The 19,803-nt window shown below is 38.1% G+C and overlaps 1 protein-coding gene across 1 annotated transcript in view; it reads right to left on the bottom strand.

The window, feature by feature from the left end:
* The window catches only part of WDR19 (WD repeat domain 19), a 190,435-nt gene that overhangs the window by 53,961 nt on the left and 116,671 nt on the right, over positions 1-19,803 (bottom strand). The window contains exons 20-28 of the mRNA XM_007947169.2: positions 15,902-16,011; positions 12,485-12,542; positions 8,554-8,694; positions 8,391-8,473; positions 7,850-7,933; positions 6,140-6,286; positions 5,697-5,821; positions 3,150-3,262; positions 914-982 (exon numbers count right to left, since the gene is read on the bottom strand). Coding sequence (XP_007945360.2) covers positions 914-982; positions 3,150-3,262; positions 5,697-5,821; positions 6,140-6,286; positions 7,850-7,933; positions 8,391-8,473; positions 8,554-8,694; positions 12,485-12,542; positions 15,902-16,011 — 930 coding nt within the window. The remainder of the gene's footprint in view (positions 1-913; positions 983-3,149; positions 3,263-5,696; positions 5,822-6,139; positions 6,287-7,849; positions 7,934-8,390; positions 8,474-8,553; positions 8,695-12,484; positions 12,543-15,901; positions 16,012-19,803) is intronic.

Raw genomic sequence — 19,803 nt, 5'->3', positions numbered from 1 at the left:
GAAGAATACAGTCTGCAGTATGGATTACGTCTCAATATAAAGAAAACAAAAATCCTCACAACTGGACCAATGAGCAGCATCACAATAAATGGAGAGAAGTTTGAGGTTGTCAAAGAATTCACGTTGCTTGGTTCTACATTCGATGTCAATGGAAGCAGCACTCAGGACATTAGATGACGTGTAGCACTGGGAAGGTCAACTGCGAAGGAACTGTTTCAAGTGCTGAGGAACAAGGATGTCTCCTTGAGGACTAAGGTGCGCCTGATACAAACCATATTTCCAATCACCTCGTATGCATGTGAGAGCTGGACAATGAATAAGGAAGACCGAAGAAGAGTTGATGCTTTTGAGTTGCAGTGCTGGCAAAGAATGCTGAAAGTACCATGGGCTGCTAAAAGAACTAATAGATCTGTCCTGGAGGAAGTGCACCCAAAATGTGCCTTGGAAGTGAAAATGGCCAGACTTCTTCCCACCTACTTTGGTCATGTTGTCAGAAGGGACCATTCCCTGGAGAAGGATGTCATGCTTGGTAGGGTGGAGGGTCGACGAAGGAGGGGGAGGCCTTCAACGAGATGGACTGACATGGTGGCTGCAATGATGGGCTTAAATATAGGGATCATGGAGCTGGTGTGGGATCGGGCAGTGTTTTGTTCTGCTGTGCATGGGTCACTATGAGTCAGAAACGACTCGACAGCATCTAACAACAACAACAACAACAATCCAGGGAATAGGGAGATAGGGTGGGGGTATAAACAAGGTAAGATGGCCACGTGCTGGTAACTGTGAAACGTGGGAGATGGGTACGTGAGAGTTTGCTAGACTCTTCACTCTCCTTTGTGTATGTTTGGAAACTTCATCACAAAAGTTTTTAAAAATTGATATTCTTAAAAGTGTCATTAAAGTGTTTACTTACAGTGTCAATCGCCATTTCTATTGCCACATTATCTTCTGAGCTTGGGCATTTCAGGAAGTGTTTCAGTGCCTGGAATGAGAATTGTATAGCAATTAAAAAGTTTCATACTGAGTCCACACTGGGGAGAATGATGCTATCACACACACATAAAGTACCTGTAGTTTGTGAAACATCTTCATCTCAACTAGGGCCTCACTCAGGGCTGGGTACTTAAAACATATATATACTTAAAAGAGAAGTATAGTTTGAAAACAGGAAGGATTCACTTAGCCCGCTGAAGAATCTTCTTCTGATTACAGATAAAATGCAAATGAAAGATGTGTCCTCTTTCAATAGGAAGATTTAATTATTTTCATTCACTTACTCATTCAACAAATGTTTATCGACGCCTGGCTTCTATGTACTTGGGACTGTGCTAGACCTATAGAGGATACCAGGAAGGGTAAGATGTGGCCCCTTTTGTTGTGTTAATTTTTTTAAATAACATTTTATTGTGTGTTAGGTGACAATTTACACAGCAAATTAGGTTCCCATTTAAAAAGTTTTATACAAGTTGTTCTGTGACATTGGTTACAATTTTCACAATGTGTCAGCATTCTCATTATTTCCATTGTTTGTTCTGTTCCCTTCCCCTCCTTGCCTTCTCATCATTGCTTTTGAGTAAATGTGGACCATCTGGTCGCATGTAGTGGCTTGTTTAATGGACTATATTACCCACAGGTGATATTATTTTATAAGCCAATCTATTATTTGGCTGAAAGGTAACCTCCAGAAATAGCTTCAGTTCCAAGTTCAATGGTTATCTTAGGGCAACACTGTCAGGGTTCTTCCAGTCTCCATTGGTCTAGTTAGGTCTGGGTTTTTTTTTTTTTTTTTTTTTTAAGGAATTTGAATTTTGTTCTACATTTTTCTCCCATTCTACCCAGAACCTTCTATTGTGTCTCTGGTCAGAACAGTCAGTAATGGTAGTTGGATACCATTTAGTCTGGTCTTAGGTTAGAAAAGGCCATGGCTCATGTGGGCTATTAGTCCTATGGACCAGTTTCCTCTCTGAGCCTTTGACTTCCTTCATTCTCTTTTGCTCCATACGAGTACTGACTAACAGTTGCATTTTAGATGGCTACTCACAAGCTTTGAAGACCCCAGAAGCTACTCGCCAAAATAGGATATTGAACATCTTTTTATGTACAATCTGATGGGTAGAGCTATGTATTATGATGATAATATAAAGAACTAATTCTTTAAAGTCCTAACTATCTAATTTCCAAACATCATGTTTAGAAATTCCCATGATCAGGTGGAGTTTCTTCTAAACTCCACTTATGAAGAAATGTAAGGTTATAAAAGATTGAAAGACAAATGGACAATGCCAGTTAGTTTTATAAGTGCTCTGAGGAAGAAAACATTATTAAGTATGGGAATGATCCACGGTGTTGTGGAAGACAAAGGACTTGAAGGATGAGCAGGTCTGTGACACAGAGGACTCTAGATGGGGAGTAAGGCTCTTCAAGGCAAACAGCTATATTTCAGACTGGAAGTTAGGTTGATCAGTCCACATGGAGAAATTCTCCGACTTTATCTGAGAGGCCAGAAACAGCCAACTGTTGGTCTGAAGCCTGAATTCACACAGACACATTTTCTTTGCCTAGTGTGATACTGTACAAATATCTGAGCTTACATTTTGAAATTGGAGGATACTTATTAGTTTCTCTTGAAATATCATATGATCTGGCAATACTGGGCCCAAATTCCAGAAGTGCAACAATCTACTGGGGGTGAGTGACAGCTGTCCCCTTCAGACATGTGCAACCGGTCATCCCTACCCTGTCACATAAGGAACACACAGCTTCACCCCAAAGCTTTACTTGTAGCTCCCTACTTAACCCTTGCCTTAGGTGAAGGTGCTTTGTAGCAATGAAAACAAATACTATATGGGGAATAATAAAATGAAGGATGAGTAAGAGAGAAAGAAACTAGTAACAAAGTAAATAGCACAGGATTGCAATAATCTAAAGTGAGATGACTGGGCTTGGATTAGGTTGATGGCAGTTAGAATGAAAAGGGACAGATGCAAGAGCGATGATGAAGGGAGAATGTGACGCATGTGGCAGGGAGAGGGAAAGCCAAAGCTGACTGTGAGAGTTCCAGTCTGGAGGTCTGGGAGAGAGGGTATTTTTTACTATCTCCCAAACCATTCCTCTGGAGTCCAGTGTGTGTTTTCTTGGCAAATACTAACTCGTGAATATTGGCCACACAGCAAGAAGAACTTTCCAGCCTGAAAATGTCTTTTTTCTCCTTCAAAGTATAAGGCAATGCTCTGATAGTCTTCATTAGTAGTTTCTTCAGAACCTACAACAGAAGTTCATAGAGTAAATTATCTTTCAGTGAAACTTTTTATTGCTAACCTAAAAATAAGATCTAAAATCAGGTAATCTAAAAATAGCGATTAAAACATTTAAAACTGCCAATGTCAAAGTTATTATCATTGTCTGTTTTCATCATAAAATACATTCATCATAATTATCCCAAATACCAACTCAATGCCACCTTCTTCTCATTCTAAAAAGGAATCAGAAGAGGAAATTATGAGGCTTTTGTGAGAATCTAGGTTATGATCTGCCATTACCCTGAGTGACTGTTCCCATTCTTTAAGGGTCTCAAACTCACTTCCTAAAACGGCAGCAACAACTATGACTACAACCTCAACCATGCTTTGCCCAGGGTTACAGAAGAACAAAAGCCAAGTCAACTGCAATAGATGTGATCCACTCTCCTTCCCTAAGCAGCGGGGGTGGTTTACACGGTAACGTTGTTGGAGTTGCCATCGAGTTGATTCTGACTCCACGTGTAGGTTTTCAAGCCTATGACCTTTCAGAAGCAGATCCCCGGCCTGTCTTCCCAGATGCCTCTGGGCTTGTTCGACCTGTCAGTCTTTCAGATAGCAGTCAAACGCTTAACTGTTTGTGCTACCCAGGGAGTAGGTTAAACATTGATCTATATGTATTTGTCAAACGAGGAAAATGACTGCTATCCAGTTGGCCAACAGATGCTATTTATAGATATTATTGTCTTTAAATTTCTTGGTTTGGGGCTTAAGCATATTAAACATAGAGGAAGGACTCTAAAGCTTCTGGAGTTGCAATTAATTGTTAACATCTACCCATAAGTTCAGAAGAACTAACAAATTTGTCCTGGAAGAAGTACAGCCAGAATGTTCCTTGGAAGCAAGAATGGCCAGACTTTGTCTCATCTACTTTGGTCATGTTGTCAGAAGGGACCATGCCCTGGCGAAGGATATCATGCTTGGTAAAGTGGAGGGTCAATGCAAAAAGTGGAAGGCCCTCAACGAGATGGACTGACACAGTGGCTGCAGTGATGGGCTCAGTTATGGCAAGGATTGTGAGGCTGGCACAGGACCGGGCTGTGTTTCATTCTGTTGTACATGGGGTTGCTAGGAGTTGGAGCCGACTCTGCAGCACCTAACAACAACAACACATATGTTGAAGGCCCAGCGGGATACTGAGGTTTTGTACCAATAGCTCTGTACCTACAGTCCAAGATAACTATGGAGTTTATTTATTAAAAAAACAAAACAAAACAAAACAAAAAAGCAGAGAAAACTGTGGGTTTTTTTTCAGAACTTAGAAAAACTCAAATGCTTTAGTGCAAAGATGTGTAATGTTAGGAAGGAAATGTTATCTGTCAAGTTAAACACTGACAATTCTAATATCACTTTTATCTGTATTTCCTTTTTTCTTTAGTTTTTTATTTTGTCCAATTATCTTAATGACTCCCCAAGATTTTAGAAGATACTTTTCCCCATTTCTTCCCATGAAGATTGAAACCAAAATTTTCTCATGAATCCTAGAAATCCCCATTGTCATACTGTGAAATACACAAATAAAGCAAAACAACACCACAAATAATGTTATGCGTGGCCCATAAGATGAGAATTTGAAAATCATTTCAGTAGTTTCTGAGAACACAAGCAGGGGAAGAAAACCTATAGGCAGGTATTCTCAGAATATAAAATTCTCTTCTCAACCTCAAAATATTTAAAAACACAACTTATGTATATCACTTTTCATCAATGTAATTATGTATTATTAATCTGTACCTTTATTTTTAAAATTTATGAATACATTTATATGTTTAAAAATTACCCTGTAATGTGTCTTGTCTTGGTATTCTCCCAAAATGTCTTAATCTCTCGAAAACTTCTTTCTTATAATACCATCCTACCTTAGTTTCTGAGGTGCTATCACTACGGAAGTAGACTGCCCAGTCTTCTTTCCGAAGAGTGGCTGGTGGGTTTGAACATCCAGCCTTCTGGTTAGCAGACAAATGCCTTAGGCACTATGCTACCAGAGCTCCACCTAACTACTAACCAGCTGCCATCAAGTCAATTCTGACTCATGACAATCTCATGTGTGTCAGAGTAGTGCTGTACTCAATAGGGTTTTCAATAGCTGATTTGCCAGAAAGTAGATCACCTGTTCTTCTGTGGTCCCTCTGGGTGGATCTGAACCCCCAACCTTTCAGTTAGCAGCCAAGTTAACAATTTACACACTGAGGAACTCCTGAGATGATAGTAGGACCTTGAAATCCAGCAAGTAACATTTATGTGTGTATCTATATACACATACATAGGGGTGTGTGTGTGATAAATGTTATGGATGTGAGTGCTTGTGTATACATCAGTCTGGTAATTAGATCCTAAGAGTCAAAGAGCTTTTACAATAAAAATCTTTTAAGAGAAATTAGGGAAGACAATGGTATTTACCAATAATGTCTGCATATATTTCCATTTTGTTGTGCTGCTGAGCCAGTGTGAACGCTTCATTGTTACATTTGGACATGACAAGAAACTGGATGGCAGACCCATAGTCACCTAACTGTAGAAAAAACCTGAAACAAAGTACTTCAATCAGCTTGACTACTATTTAAAACTGCGATTTATAAAATTAAATATTATTCAATTACGAAAAACCATTTTAACACAAACGTTTATTAGAGAAACTACAGTTCTACATTATATGCTTATGCTTGAAAAACGTAATTTCCTATGGTGTCCACAACAACCTTTGAATTTAAACATCTAGATGCAGTGAAAACAGAAAAAAGAATCAATATTCCTTTTGAATTTCTTTCTTTGATAAGGGGAAGGTGAAGTTTTCTTCTAGGGCTAATTTTTAAAAGTTTAAAACTATGAATGCATTCTGTTACCTGGCTACCATCTTGGCTCCATCCAGTGACTGAGTCTCTCTGACAATGCTGACAGCTTTTTCAGGATTGTTGAGGTGGTCCAGATAGATACGGATTACACTGTTCCACTGTTTTGCATTCTCATAAGCCACAACAGCTTCTTTGTATCTGCAAGAAATACTTAGTTTAGACAAACTTTCTTCTTAACCCTGTCATATTTGAGGGGGGTATCAATAAACGTTTGGAATACTTATCCATTTTATTGATGGTAGTTGCTTACTTTTCTTGATTTTTTTCCTTCATCACAAAAAGTACCAGAAATCTTTCTACTAAAAATCATAGTTTTTAGGGGTTTGATAAACCAACAGTAAAATACCAATATTGAATTTGTTTTCTCATAGGAAGCATATCAACATATGTGTTTACATTTTACTATAATTTTTATGAGTAAGAAGATTCTGAAATGTAACATAGGCTTATTGTAGAAAACGTAGAAAGCCTGGAATTTTTCACAATTACAGCTTTAGCTCAACAGTGACATATAAAATCCTCTAGGTGGAGCTCAAGACCTCGCTTCAGTCTCACCAGCGCCTTCCATTCCAACATCCGGTGGTGCAGTGGGTGAGGCAGTTGGCTGCTAACCAGAAGATTGGTGGTTCAAACCCACCAGCTGCTCTGTGGGAGGATGATGAGGCAATCTACTTTTGTAAAGATTCACAGCCTTGAAAACTCAACGTGGGCTGCCATCAGTGGGAACGGACTCAATGGCAGTGAGTTTATTAGTGTAGAGCTCTATTTCCTAAAGTTACTTTCCTAAAAGTGGGAGGGTATTAACCTTTAAAAATCTCTAAAACACATTAACAAATTACTTCCAAAAGCTATAGAAATTTACACTCTACTAGTCATGTATAACAAGTGCATTTTGACACAAATAAATCTTTCCAATATGATTGTTTAAAATGATATAATGGTGTTTGAATCTAATGGCTTTTAGTAAGGCAGAACTTTTCTATGTTTATTTGGTAGTATATTTCCTTGTCTGGGACTTGCCATCTTGTCCTTGGTCAATTTTCCAATTAGAGTTTTTGACTTTCTTGTATTCATTTGTGGGAGATCTCTGTATATTTGGGAGATTATCTACGGCTATGCCGATACTGCTCTGTGGCTCACACTGTGCAGCCATGTGTGGACCCGCATCTCTTCCCTTCCCTTCCATCTGCAGCCCTAAGTTACCCTCCTAATAAAGCCATCACTCCATTTGTATGCCAAATTATATAAAAATTTCAACTTCTAGTATTTAACTCTCAAATAAAAAGAGAAAGTGGTCTATATTTAAATACATAAGAGAGGGACTGAGTACAGGAAAATTTTATAGTCTGGTATGTCAGGTTGGGGAAGGGAGAAAGATACTTTCTGTCTTTCTCTGCTTTGCTTTTCTTGTCCTTGTTGGCTGTCGTTGAGTTGATTCTGACTCAGAGACCCAAGGTGCAAAGTAGAATTGTCTCATGGGGTCTCCTAGGTTGTAATCTTCATGGCAGCAGATCCTCAGGTTTTCTTCTGTGAAACGGCTGGGTGAATGCAAACCACCAACCTTTCGGTCAGCAGCCAAGCACTTAACCACTGTGCCGGCAAGGCTCCTTCTGCCTTTCTTAGAAGGCTGCAAACATCAATGGCTATTTTTAGGAGCTTATATTACTTTAAATTTGTACAAATTTATGAAATTATACGAACCTTCCATCTGCTTCCTTGGCTTTGGCATACTGCAAGTGAATCTTAGGAGAAGAAACATGGGGCAGAAGCTCACCAACTTTTGCCCTAAAAAGACAGGTTCAGAGGAATAGCATCAACAGTACATTCATTCCAAAAGCAGCATTCTACAGCCAAGGGTGAATTTTTATGATTCAAAAACAGTTACCCTGATCTTGGCTCCTGTAGATACAAGCAGATTTAATTGCTTTCTCACCAAACCCAGGGGTGGGACTCAGGGGTGGGAAAAGAAAGGTTAGTTCATTAACAATTTGGGGACAACAGCGCCTTTTTTTTTGCCTCCCTAGTAATTTACCTCAGCAGGGATTCTCCCATATGAAACCAGATAAGCATGCTACTTTTTGGAAAAAAGCTATTAATATGAACTCATGTATGAAGAAAAAAAGGAAGAAAGAAGACCCAGATAAGGGGAATAGAATGAATAGGTAGGAAGAGCAGCCAAGTAAAAAAGAGAGACATATTTACTTCCAAACCTTCTTAGAAACAAAGGTTAGCAAATTCTTACCAATTCTTACAGCGGATATAAACAGATGCCGCTTTGTCATAATAGAGACCTTTTTCATACAGCTGGGCTGCTTCTGAAAATTGCTGAGATAACATAAGATTATTAAAATACTAAATTTATTATGTATAAGGCCACATGAATATTTATGCAGAGAAAAGAATACCTTCATATTCTCCAGTATGGCTCCACAGTCTCTCTTCAGCACCCTGCTGGGATGCCTAAGGGCCTGGTTAACCCCTCGCCGTATATCTCCCATTCTAATTGACATCTGGGCTACTCCAGCCAGACACACTTCATCGTGTTCCTGTAATTTTAAGGCAAATTCAACAAATCAGAGCTTGAAGTGCATTTAAATTTAACAACCCATTTAAATTTAAACCACAGGATACGGTTTACTCTCATTGATCTTTTCTGGCAAGTCTCAAGATTTTGAAATAACATCGAGTCTTTAAAATATAATAATAAAATAACTTCTATAGCATATATACTATAAAATTATTAAAGGAAAAACCACTAATCAAATTGAAGAGTTCTGTGGTAGGCGTAATTAAACATTAAAAAAAAAAATCTTAGTTTTTTAAAATTATGTAGTTCATTAAAGATAATATTGATAACTGGAGGACTTATCAAGTAACTAATTCATACTAGTAAAAAAAGCAAAAAAGAAGACAACCCTCAATGAGACAGACTGATATAGTAGCTGCAACAATGGGCTCAAACATCACAACAATGAGCTCAAACATCACAACAATGGGTTCAAATATCGCAACGATTGTGAGGATGGTGTAGGACCAGGCAGTGTTTCGTTCATTGTACAAAGAGTCATTATGAGTTGGAATCGGCTCAATGCCACCAAACTACAACAACAACTAGTAAAATAGTTTCAGATTACATTTTATCTAAAGTAGCGTGTCCAGTAGAGATTTCTGTGATAATGGAAATATTCTGTATCTGCTCTGTCCAACATAGTAGCCATAACTACATGTGCTACTGAGCCCTTAAACATGGTTACTGTAATTTTTAATTTTCAATTTAATTTTGAGGTTTCAAGTAATTAAATTTAAAATAATTTAAACCATTAAATTAATATGTCTAATCATTAAACTTAAAATGTCTAATGGTTAATGTACTCAATAGCACACATAAAGAATGAATTACAACAGATGTACCCAAAGAAAATGTAAAAAAACTGAAGAGAAATGTAAAAAACATATCTTTGCCCAAAAGATATGTTTAGGCAATTCATGTGAATAAATACAATTGGCCAGTACATAAATAAAAACACACTGAAGGCTGTAGTTTTTGATCTTCTTCAGTAAGTGTTTTAAGTCTTCTTCATTTTCAGCAAGCAAGGCTGTGTGTCATCTGCATACTGCAGGTTGTTAACGAGTCTTCCTCCAATACTGATACTGTGTTCTTCCTTGTGTAGTTCACCTTTTTGGATTATTTTCTCAGTATACAGATGGAATAACTACGGTGAAAGGATACAACCATGACACACACCTTTCCTGATTTTAAACCACACACTATCCCCTTGTTCTGTTTGAAGGACTGCCTTTTGGTTTATGTACAAGTTCTTCATGAGCACAATGAAATGTTTTGGAATTTTCATTCTTCACAATGCTATCCATAATTTGTTATGATCCTGTGGTGTAGTAAATTATTTAGTGTGGCTTTTCTACCCATAAGTCCTTGTAAACTCCAAGGTGGGATTTTCTATGAGCAACTGAGGAGCTCCTGATTGCTGAAGGTGTCCACCTGGAGTATTTCTGTTGGGAGTGGAACAAAACAATGTTCTGAGAGGTGCCCACTCTCTCTCAGGTGCTTAGAGTTTTGATGCTATGATTGGCTAGTTTGACCACCCTGCCGGGCTCAAAAGGAGGCCTCCTAGAGGCAGAACTCTCTCTGACTGCTGGTTGAGGAAGACGTGCTGCTGAAAGAGACACGCGCTGCTGGGAAAGAGATGCAAGAGACATGCATCACTGAGTGAGACACTGAGGGACACACACTGCTGGGAGAGAGACTCTGAGAGACTGTTGGCTGAGGGATGGTGGGCTGGGAGAGAGACTGAGCATTTTTCCTGAACCTGAATTGTAGCCTGTGGTGCTTCCCTAATAAACCCCATAATCTGTGAGCTCTGTGTGGCCACTGCAGCAAATTATCAAACCCAGGAGAGAGGTGGTGGGTGCTTTGGGAGGAACAGTTGGTGCAAGGGCTGGAGGGAGGCAGCATGTCTGGCCTTGTAGGAATAGGCCTTGGGTTACTGCTGGTAATCCTGTCTTCCTCTTGTAAGGTTAGAGGAGGTCGGAACATGTGGCCTCCTTGCCGTTTTTGCAGATCCATACAGTCAAATGCCTCTGCATAGTCAATAAAACACAGGAAAACATCTTTCTGCTATTCTTTGCTTTCACCCAAGATCCAATTGACATCAGCAATGATGTTCTATGTCCTCTTCTGGATACAGCTTCAATCTCTGGCTGTTTCCCATCAGTGTACTGCTGCAATTGTCTTTGCATTATTTTCAGCAAAATTTTACTTAGGTGTTTTGTTAAAGATACTGTTTGATACTTTCCACATTCTGTTGGATCACCTTTCTTTGGAATTGGCACAAACAAGAATCTCTTCCAGTTGGATGGCCAGGTCTTCCAAATTTCTTGGCATAAATGAGTGAGTGCCTTCAGCACTACATCCATTTGTTGAAAGGGGTATTCATTCTGTCAATTTCTGGCGACTTGCTTTTTGCCAATTTCTTCAGCACAGTTTGGACTTCTTCTTTCAATACCATTGGCTCTTGATGATTCACCGTGTCCTGAAATGGTTGAACAACAACCAATTCTTTTTGATACAGTGATTCTGTGTATTCCTTCCATCTTCTTATGATGCTTCTTGGTGTTCAATATTTTGCCAATAGAGTCCTTTCAACACTGTAATCGAGGCTTGAATTTCTCCTTCAGTACTTTCAGCTTGAGAAATGCTGAACGGTGTGTTCTTCCTTTGATTTTCCAACTCCGGTGTTTGCACATTACAATATTTTACTTTGTCCCCTCAAACTGCCCTTTCAAATCTTCTGTTTAGCTCTTTTATTTCCTTTCTTCCATTCACTTTAGCTACTCTCCATTCAAGAGCAAGTTTCAGAGTCTCTTCTGATATCCATTTTGGTCTTCCCTTCCTTTCCTTTCTTTTGAATGACTTGCTGCTTTCTTCATGTATACATCTTTGACGTTACTCCATAACGTGTTTGGTCTTTGGTCACTGGTGTTCAGGGCATCAAATCTATTCTTCAGATGGTCTGTAAATTCAGGTGGGACAAATTCCAGATCATACTTTGGTTCTCATGGCCTTGTTCTAATTTTCTTCAGCTTCAACTTGAACTTGCATATGAGCAATCGATAGTCTGTTCTACAGTTAGGCCCTAGTCTTGTTCTGACTTATGATACTAAGCTTCTTCATCATCTCTTTCCAAGATGTAGTCAATTAGTTTCCTGTGTATTCCATCTGCTGAGGTCCATGTATATAGTTGCCGTTTTATGTTGTTTAAAAAAGTTATTTGAAGTGAATAAGTTGTTGGTTGTGCAAAATTTTACCATGAGGTCTCTGGCATCATTTTTATCACCAAAGCCATATCATTTAGCTTATTGAGCTAAAATTTTGGGATGGGAGATAGGAGAACACAATGGGTAAAGTATACAATTTCTAGGTTCATCTTAAAAGAACATAATATGACAGATGACATGGCAGAAGGCACTGTTCTTATGCACTGGGAATAGCTTTCCAAGTGGTCACCAAAATTATTTAAAAGGTTAAAAGGAAAAGCCTTACAAAAATCATAGCTGGCCTAGAAGTGGGAAGGGATAAAAATCCCATCTTAGTAAGAAGCTCATACTTAGAATGCAATGGAAAACACATCTTTTTCAAACTGATAAAAATATTGTCCTCTTCAGTTTTAAGAGTTTAAAATTGCTAATAAACTGATAAAAGGCTCATCTGCTGCTAAATATCAAGTAAATACAATGCAAATAAGATTATGATTTTTTAAATGAAAATGATGCAAACCCAAAGATAATTATGTACACCTTATCTTTATTCAAAGTTACCTTATTATCACCTGTTATTCCTTTCTCATAATGAGCCAAAGCATTTACATAATCACCCCTGCAAGAAAAATCAGAGTGAGTTTTAATACATATTTAAATATTTTATTTACATATACAACATCTAAGATAATCTTTGTTATAGAGTTGCTTAAGCTCACAAAAGATGTGATACGCCAGACACATGCAAGTATTTTCTTTCAAAGTCCAGTCCATTACTATTCTGCTACTTAAAACAAATTAAGGCAGATTATGGTCCACTTTTGGTTATTTTTCTTTGGGGCACTAAATGATACTCATGACCATAAAAACAAATAGCTTTTCCAAAGGTTCAACATTTATAAGTAAAACAGGTATCTAGAGAACCTGGGTTGCTGTTGATTTATTAAAGGGTGGAAATGCAGGAATATACTAGATGAGAACAGTACTGAGGGGTCTGGCTCTTACTCTGATAAAAAGTATACAAAATATTAATACTAATACTACTGCTATGACTAATGTTGACAAGGTTCTGCATATCTAGAACACATACTCATTATCTCAGTTTATTTTCAATATTTGGGACAGACTGGGTCAATGATTTACCTAAGGTCTTTTTATGAGATACTACTTTCTCTGAGAAACCATCTCCCTAGAAAGGGCAATATCTGAGATTTATTTTGGCTCCACTATTTACCAGCTTAGGCAAGCTATCGGAACTGTCTAAGCCTACATTTCTTCATCTGTTGATATATAAAGTTTGTATCCGAAGAGAAGCAGTGCTTCTGATTGAGAATTTTGTTTTGGTGACCCTCAGAAGGAAGATTGGGCAATCTACTTCCGTAGAGATACTGCCTCGGAAACCCAAGGAGGGGTCGCTACGAGTCAGAAACAACTTGATGGCAGTGAGCTTGAGCGTAGGGCTACACAGACAACGTTTCTGAATGGAAATTTCTAATTTTTGACCTCAATTTCATTAATCCAGTTAGGGATGTCTCCTGTTAACAGGGAAGACAGCTCGTCCTTCAGAAGTCTGAGGGTTTCCTTTGGAAAGCTTAATTAGGAGATGCTAAATTATGATTCTGGAACTCTCACTTTATTTTTATGCCATTTTGGCACATTTGTTTCATTATTATTTTATTTTGGATTCTCTATGGATCCAGCTCATTAGCCTAATCACTAGCTAGAGAGCTAAATCCTTCCCAGATTTAGTTGATTGATCCTGCTTTGACCGAATCAAGGTCTTGGGGCATAATGAAGTAGATTGTTGGAACTGAGCATAGGCCTAGGGTGTTTTGGGCCAAAATCAACAGCTGGTGGCTGGTGGGATATTTGATGATATATACCTACTTCCATAGTGATACTGCCTCAGAAACCCAAGGAGGGGTCGCTATGAGTTGGGTCCAACTCAACAGCACATAACAATATACCTAAGTTGGTTACCATTATAACAAGGGAAACTCTAATTGTTGGGGGCAGGATGTGTGTCTCGATCAGGGTCCAGGAATCCGCACACAGAACAGTAGAAAAGCTTTGTAACTGGTGGCTTCATGGTCAATATTGAGCAGAAAGGCTAGAAACAATAAAGCCTAGGGCTCTCAGTTGGCCTCAGCTCATATGACTACATTGAGACAAAGTTTCAGAGTTTGTTACAAAAGCTTTGTTGTTGTTAGGTGCCATCGAGTTGACTCCGACTCACAACCACCCTATGTACAACAGAAAGAAACACTGCCCGATCCTTATATATCAGACAGTGTTTCACTGCACTATTCATAAGTTTTTCTGTGAACATTTATTTTTCAAATATGGAGAGCCCCATCCTTCTTCCCAGTCTGTCTTACTCTGGAAGTTCTGCTAAACCCTGTCTACCATAGTTGACCCTGCTGGTATGTGAAGGACCGGTGGCACACCTTCCAGCCACACAGCAACACACATGCCATCACAGTACATCAAACTGACAGATGAATGATAGACAAAAGCTTTAATTCCCTAGAAAGAAGTGAAAATCAACATCTTCAGGATGGACTACGAGTGTACTGGGGTACTGGTGCGGTGAAGGGATGTGGTGGGTTATCTACCGATGTAGTGACTCTTTTCTTTTCAACATCGTTTTATCTCTAAGATCCAGTCACCCTCAGGATGGAGATGAGGGACAAGGCACTGGAGCCTTTCACTTGTGTTATGCACTAAGATTCCAATGTGCCCTTTTTAATATATGAGTTTACTATGTAAGGGGCAAAAATGTGGCAAGTTTAAATCAAGGTCTACTACAAAGAAATAAAATCTCCATACAGTTTTTATATGTAGGATGGACAAATTTAAATGAAGTATCCTGGTTAGAAATTAAAGAATATTTGGATAGAATGTGACAGAATAATTTCTACAAGTAGAATTTGGGTATCAATATTTCCAATAAATTCAAGTCTCATGAAAATAAAGTAGGTTTACATGAAAGTACACTTTTAAAAAACTCAAATGTTAAAAATGTGTTATCTGTGTTCAAAGACCAATTTTTTCCCTGCATTTTAATATTTTTGAAATTGGAATGTATCTTATAATAAACGTCAGGAGAAATTCTCCAGTTGTCAGACAGGAGAGGTCTTAATATATAGTTTAATTGCATGTACACATGTATGTTATTATCAAGGAAATTATTCACTTATTGTCTCTGCACATATTTGTGTTGGTAGCACCATGGCAGCAAGTTAAAACTGGGTCCCCCAAATGTCTTTAAAATTATATTGTCATGTAGCACTGAAAGAAAAATTGATAGTCTGTCATACCAGTTAAGCATACTAGAAAATTCTAAATCTCTCAGACTAGATTATGGAACTTCCAAAGGTAGGGGAGATTTGTGAAGCCTATTCATACACTATCATAAAGGATCATTACTCAAGTAGCAGATATCATTCTGTGAACAGATTCTGGTTTGACTTCTAATCTAACTGTCTAATTTCTATACATCGGCAATTTAGTTCTAAAAAGGAAAAAAACCAAACAAACTACACTTGTAAGCAAATAGAAGATGTACACCAAACCTCGATATTTTCTACTATGTGTTGAAATTATACGGCAAATCCTCAAAGTGTTAATAGAGGTCAAGTTTATGAGCATAGGTTATGAAAAGCAGTGTATTACCCCAATGCTGTATATAATTGCTGATGGCCAAATGTGATTCAGAACAATATTTAGACTCTAAATGTAGAAAACGCTTAGGCCAAACTTAAATTTTGATATGAAAATAAAATTGATAGATGTAAAGGTACGGTAACATTAATTAAAAAAAAAAACTTTTTTGATGTATATTTAATATAGCTTTTTGTTTGTTTGTTTCTTTTTCCTGATATGCAGTTATTAAATCAACAAAGGACCTTATAATTAACAGCAGTTTAGAACTCATGATATGCAGCACCTAGCTGACTGAAACAAATGAGGACTTACGTGAATTCAAGCTGAACAGCATATTCTTTTGATATAAATGGGATTTGATCTGGGGCCAAACGCTTTGCTAATTGTAAAGCACTGTCCCAATGCTGTAAATCTCTTCTCATCTGTTAGGAAGAGACAGACCTTAATTACAAATGAGCAAATTACTTTGTAAAGTAACCATACAGCATCAGTTTTAATAAATGTGATTATAAAAACTTTTTGTTTAAATAATGAAATTTAATCTTTGCTAGACTATTACTATAGCATGCACTCTCGATGGCAGTGATATAGACCTCAAAGGTGAGAAAAATGATTCTTGACAGACACAGAATTCTTAGCCATTACAATAGTTTGTGGCCCTCCAAAGCTCTATCTTATCTGACAAAATCTGACTCCTTACTATTTAATTTTTCCTCAACAGGGAGGAATTAAATTCAATTAATTTATTTAAACTTAATTAAATTAAAACTAATTTTTTTCTCATTAGAAAGATGATCTTAAAAAGGTGAGAAACACTGTACTGTAGGAGTTGATGTTATTTTCTTAAACAATCTAAAGCTATATCACAATGTAAATGATAAAACAAACAAACAAACAAACAAACAAAAACCCAAACCCATTCCCATAAAGTTGATTCCGACTCATGGTGGTACTTTAGGATAGAGCAGAACTGCTCTACAGGGTTTCCATGGCTGTAAATCTATATATAAGGAGAATGCCACATCCTTCTCCCATGTAGTGCCTGGTGGGTTTGAACTACTGACCTTTCAATTAGCAGCTGAGCACCTAACTACTGCACCATCAGGTTCCTCAATATAAATGAAAGGGAATATTAAAAAAATGTAAATGTGTCTTTCTTCCTGATTCCTGTGATCTTTTAGCTGTCTTATATACAATTTCAATATAAAGCAATCATTAAAGAATCTTTTAAAGTACTTTCCTCACTTTACTCCCACTTCCTAAAAATTTATTAATAACCAACATATTTCGAGTGTTGGTTTGCTGCTAGCTCTGTTCTAGGGCATTAGCATATTTACTTTTCATAATTACCCTATATGAGAAGGAAGGAACTTTTCTTATCCTCATTTTAGAGATGCAGAGGAAAAGAGTAGCTAACTTTTATACACGAGGTTACACAGCCTGTATGAAGCAGAGCCTGCCTCTAACCCTTTTTCCTGGCTACCAAATCAGCCTTCTAAGTGAGGTTAAAGGAACAATAGGGTGCAATCAATCACTCCTCCCCATTCTGAAGCTACTAATTCAAGTATTTTATGAATCTCATAGTACATGACCCACTAAGCTGTACATACATAGTATATACAGCTAAATGCAGAAGAGCTAAGATGATGACTTTGCCATCATTCACTAAAGCCATGTTCCTATTTCCTGGAGTTACAAACCCAAGTGTGAAAATATCTGAGGTATCCCCAATTATCTCAAAGAACACTAAAATTATGTAAAGTTGTCATAAAACAAAGCTAATTTAGGAGAGTTAGGATGGCATCCTACTAACAGACTGTGTACCAGATCCCTCTAAATAAATAAATCCAACAGAGATTTTGAGAAACTCAGTAAAACGGATACAAATAATGATATTGGAATTCTGAGCAGCTAATGAGAAGATAAAGTATTAGATCCTGTGAAGACAGTGAAAGAGAGCAGGTTAAGTAACTGGGGAAAAAAGAAAATACCCGCCCAGCCAGTGGAGCAGAAGAGAAGTCATTAGAAATACAAAGAAGGTAGAAGAAGAAAGGGGGAAAATAAAATTAAAAGCTTCACGGAACCTACAGGTGTTAAAAAACACAGAATAGCCACACTGGGAGTATTTCAAAGGGAGCTAAAGCCATGAGAGGGGGCAAAGACTTTACTGGGAAATGGAGCAGGACTTCCTTAGCTTAAGCTGCTATGGATTCTGGAAGGAGTTGGGGAAAGGGAACAGAAACTCTAAAGAAACAGAACTTGAGTCCAACTCTTAGCAATCCTTTTTAGCATGTAGTGGAACTATGGCTTGGGATTCTGGGACTTGTGGATCCGTGTGGAGGAGGGCGGTCCTTTATCCTTAGGGGCGGCTGGTGGGTTTGAACTGCAGGGCTCTGAATGATGGCTGAATGCCATCATTGGCAGACTGCTCCAAACAGAGTCAGGGGCTGCAGCTGTCCTCCTTCGTGCCTACATCGCTGACTGAATTATCTCAAACTAAGCACAGAATGTGGGCTTTGGCTTTCTCCCCTGGGGGTTGCTTCTTGCAACGGTCTCCCTTCTCCTGCGTGTGTGCTCCATTGAGTGAGCAGATTCTGCCACAGCAGCCAGTTCCCAGAGCCACTGGCTGCACACAACTGAAGGAATCCCTTCTCCAATACCTTATCCTCCTTTCATTTTCCCACTATCCTCTTGCCCAACTTTTCTTACTTTGTATCTGGTCATTTGCCCCTTGCCTCCTCATCTTCTTTCATTTTTGCCAAACCTTCATCCCTCTCACCTGCTCACTTTTATTATCTCTTTTTCCTTTTACCCCACTTCTATTCATCTATTTTTGTTCTATCTTTTCCTCTCCCCTTCTTCTCCTTTTTTTTTTCTTTTTTCCTTATTGCTTTGTCCAATGGGAGGAACATATTATCCCTCCACTAGTCAGCCATAGCTACTACACCAACCACCTCACCCAACAGACAAGTAACACCAATAGCTCCTGCACCACAGGATCAATGACAGAGGGTGGAAAACACCTGCTTGTCCCAACTGCAAATCCTCTTCACAATGAACCTGCACCCATATCGCCACCAGCGATTCCACCAACACAGAGAAAGCTGGAGAGCGACCCAGCACAGCTGACTTAACAACCAAAGAAGTAGACCTGTTTCATGCTTCCAGATACATTAAAACAAAGTACAACATAAAACCAGGGTGAAACAAATCAATACATAATGAACAAATAAAGACAATAACTTCAAAATGCATACCCACACATATATCCCCCCAAGAGCTCAAGGAAACCATGAATAGAAGCAAGATGAACACAGACAATACCTTTGAAGAATTCAGGAAAATCATTCAAGAACAAAATAAACAAGCAATTAGAAATCATACAAAAACAGAAGTTAGAAATCCAGAAGATGAACACTAAAATTACGGAGACAGATAACACATTGAAAGGACAAAAGAGAAGAGAAGAACTGGCTGAAGAATACATTTACCAGCTAGAAGGCAAGTTCCTCGACACCAGTTTGTATAAGGAAAAACCAGGACAAAGATGTAAGAAAAATGAAGGAAACCTAAGAGTTATGTGGGATTACATGAAAAGAAATAACATACACCTGATTGCAATCCCAGAACAAGTGGAGACAAGAAAAAACAAAAAACAAAAAAATCCCACTGAGAAAACTGTCAAAGACTTGCTAACAGAAAATTTCCCCCATATCAAGAAAGAAGAAAAGATATCCATCCAAGAAGCTCAACAAATCCCATACAGGATAGACTCCGAGAGAAAGTCATCAAGATGTATCATAATCAAACTTCCCAAAATCAAAGATAAAGAAAGAATCTTGGGAGAAGCTCAGGAAAAATGAACGTAAACCTACTACAGGCAACCAATAAGACTAAGCTCTGATTTCTCAGCAGAAACTATGCAGGCAAGAAGGCAATGGGATGATATATACAAAACCTTGAAGGAAAAGAATTTCTAACTAAAAATTATATATCCAGCCAAACAGTCCCTCAAATATGAGAGTGAAATCAAGACATTCCCAGGCAAACAGAAATAAAGGGAATTTGTGAAAACCAGACCAATCCTACAAGAAATGCTAAAGGAGTCCTTCCAATAGAAAACCCCCAACAAAGAACAACAAATTAAAACACTTGACCCCACCACCTAGAAAACAAACCAGAAAAAGATTCTCAAAATAAGCTCAAAAAAAAAA

Source organism: Orycteropus afer, unplaced genomic scaffold (genome assembly GCF_000298275.1).
Source record: "Orycteropus afer afer isolate SDZICR_OR568_19922 unplaced genomic scaffold, OryAfe1.0 scaffold00176, whole genome shotgun sequence".
In the NCBI taxonomy this organism is placed as follows: domain Eukaryota; kingdom Metazoa; phylum Chordata; class Mammalia; order Tubulidentata; family Orycteropodidae; genus Orycteropus; species Orycteropus afer.
This window is presented reverse-complemented; position numbering and strand designations above follow the sequence as displayed.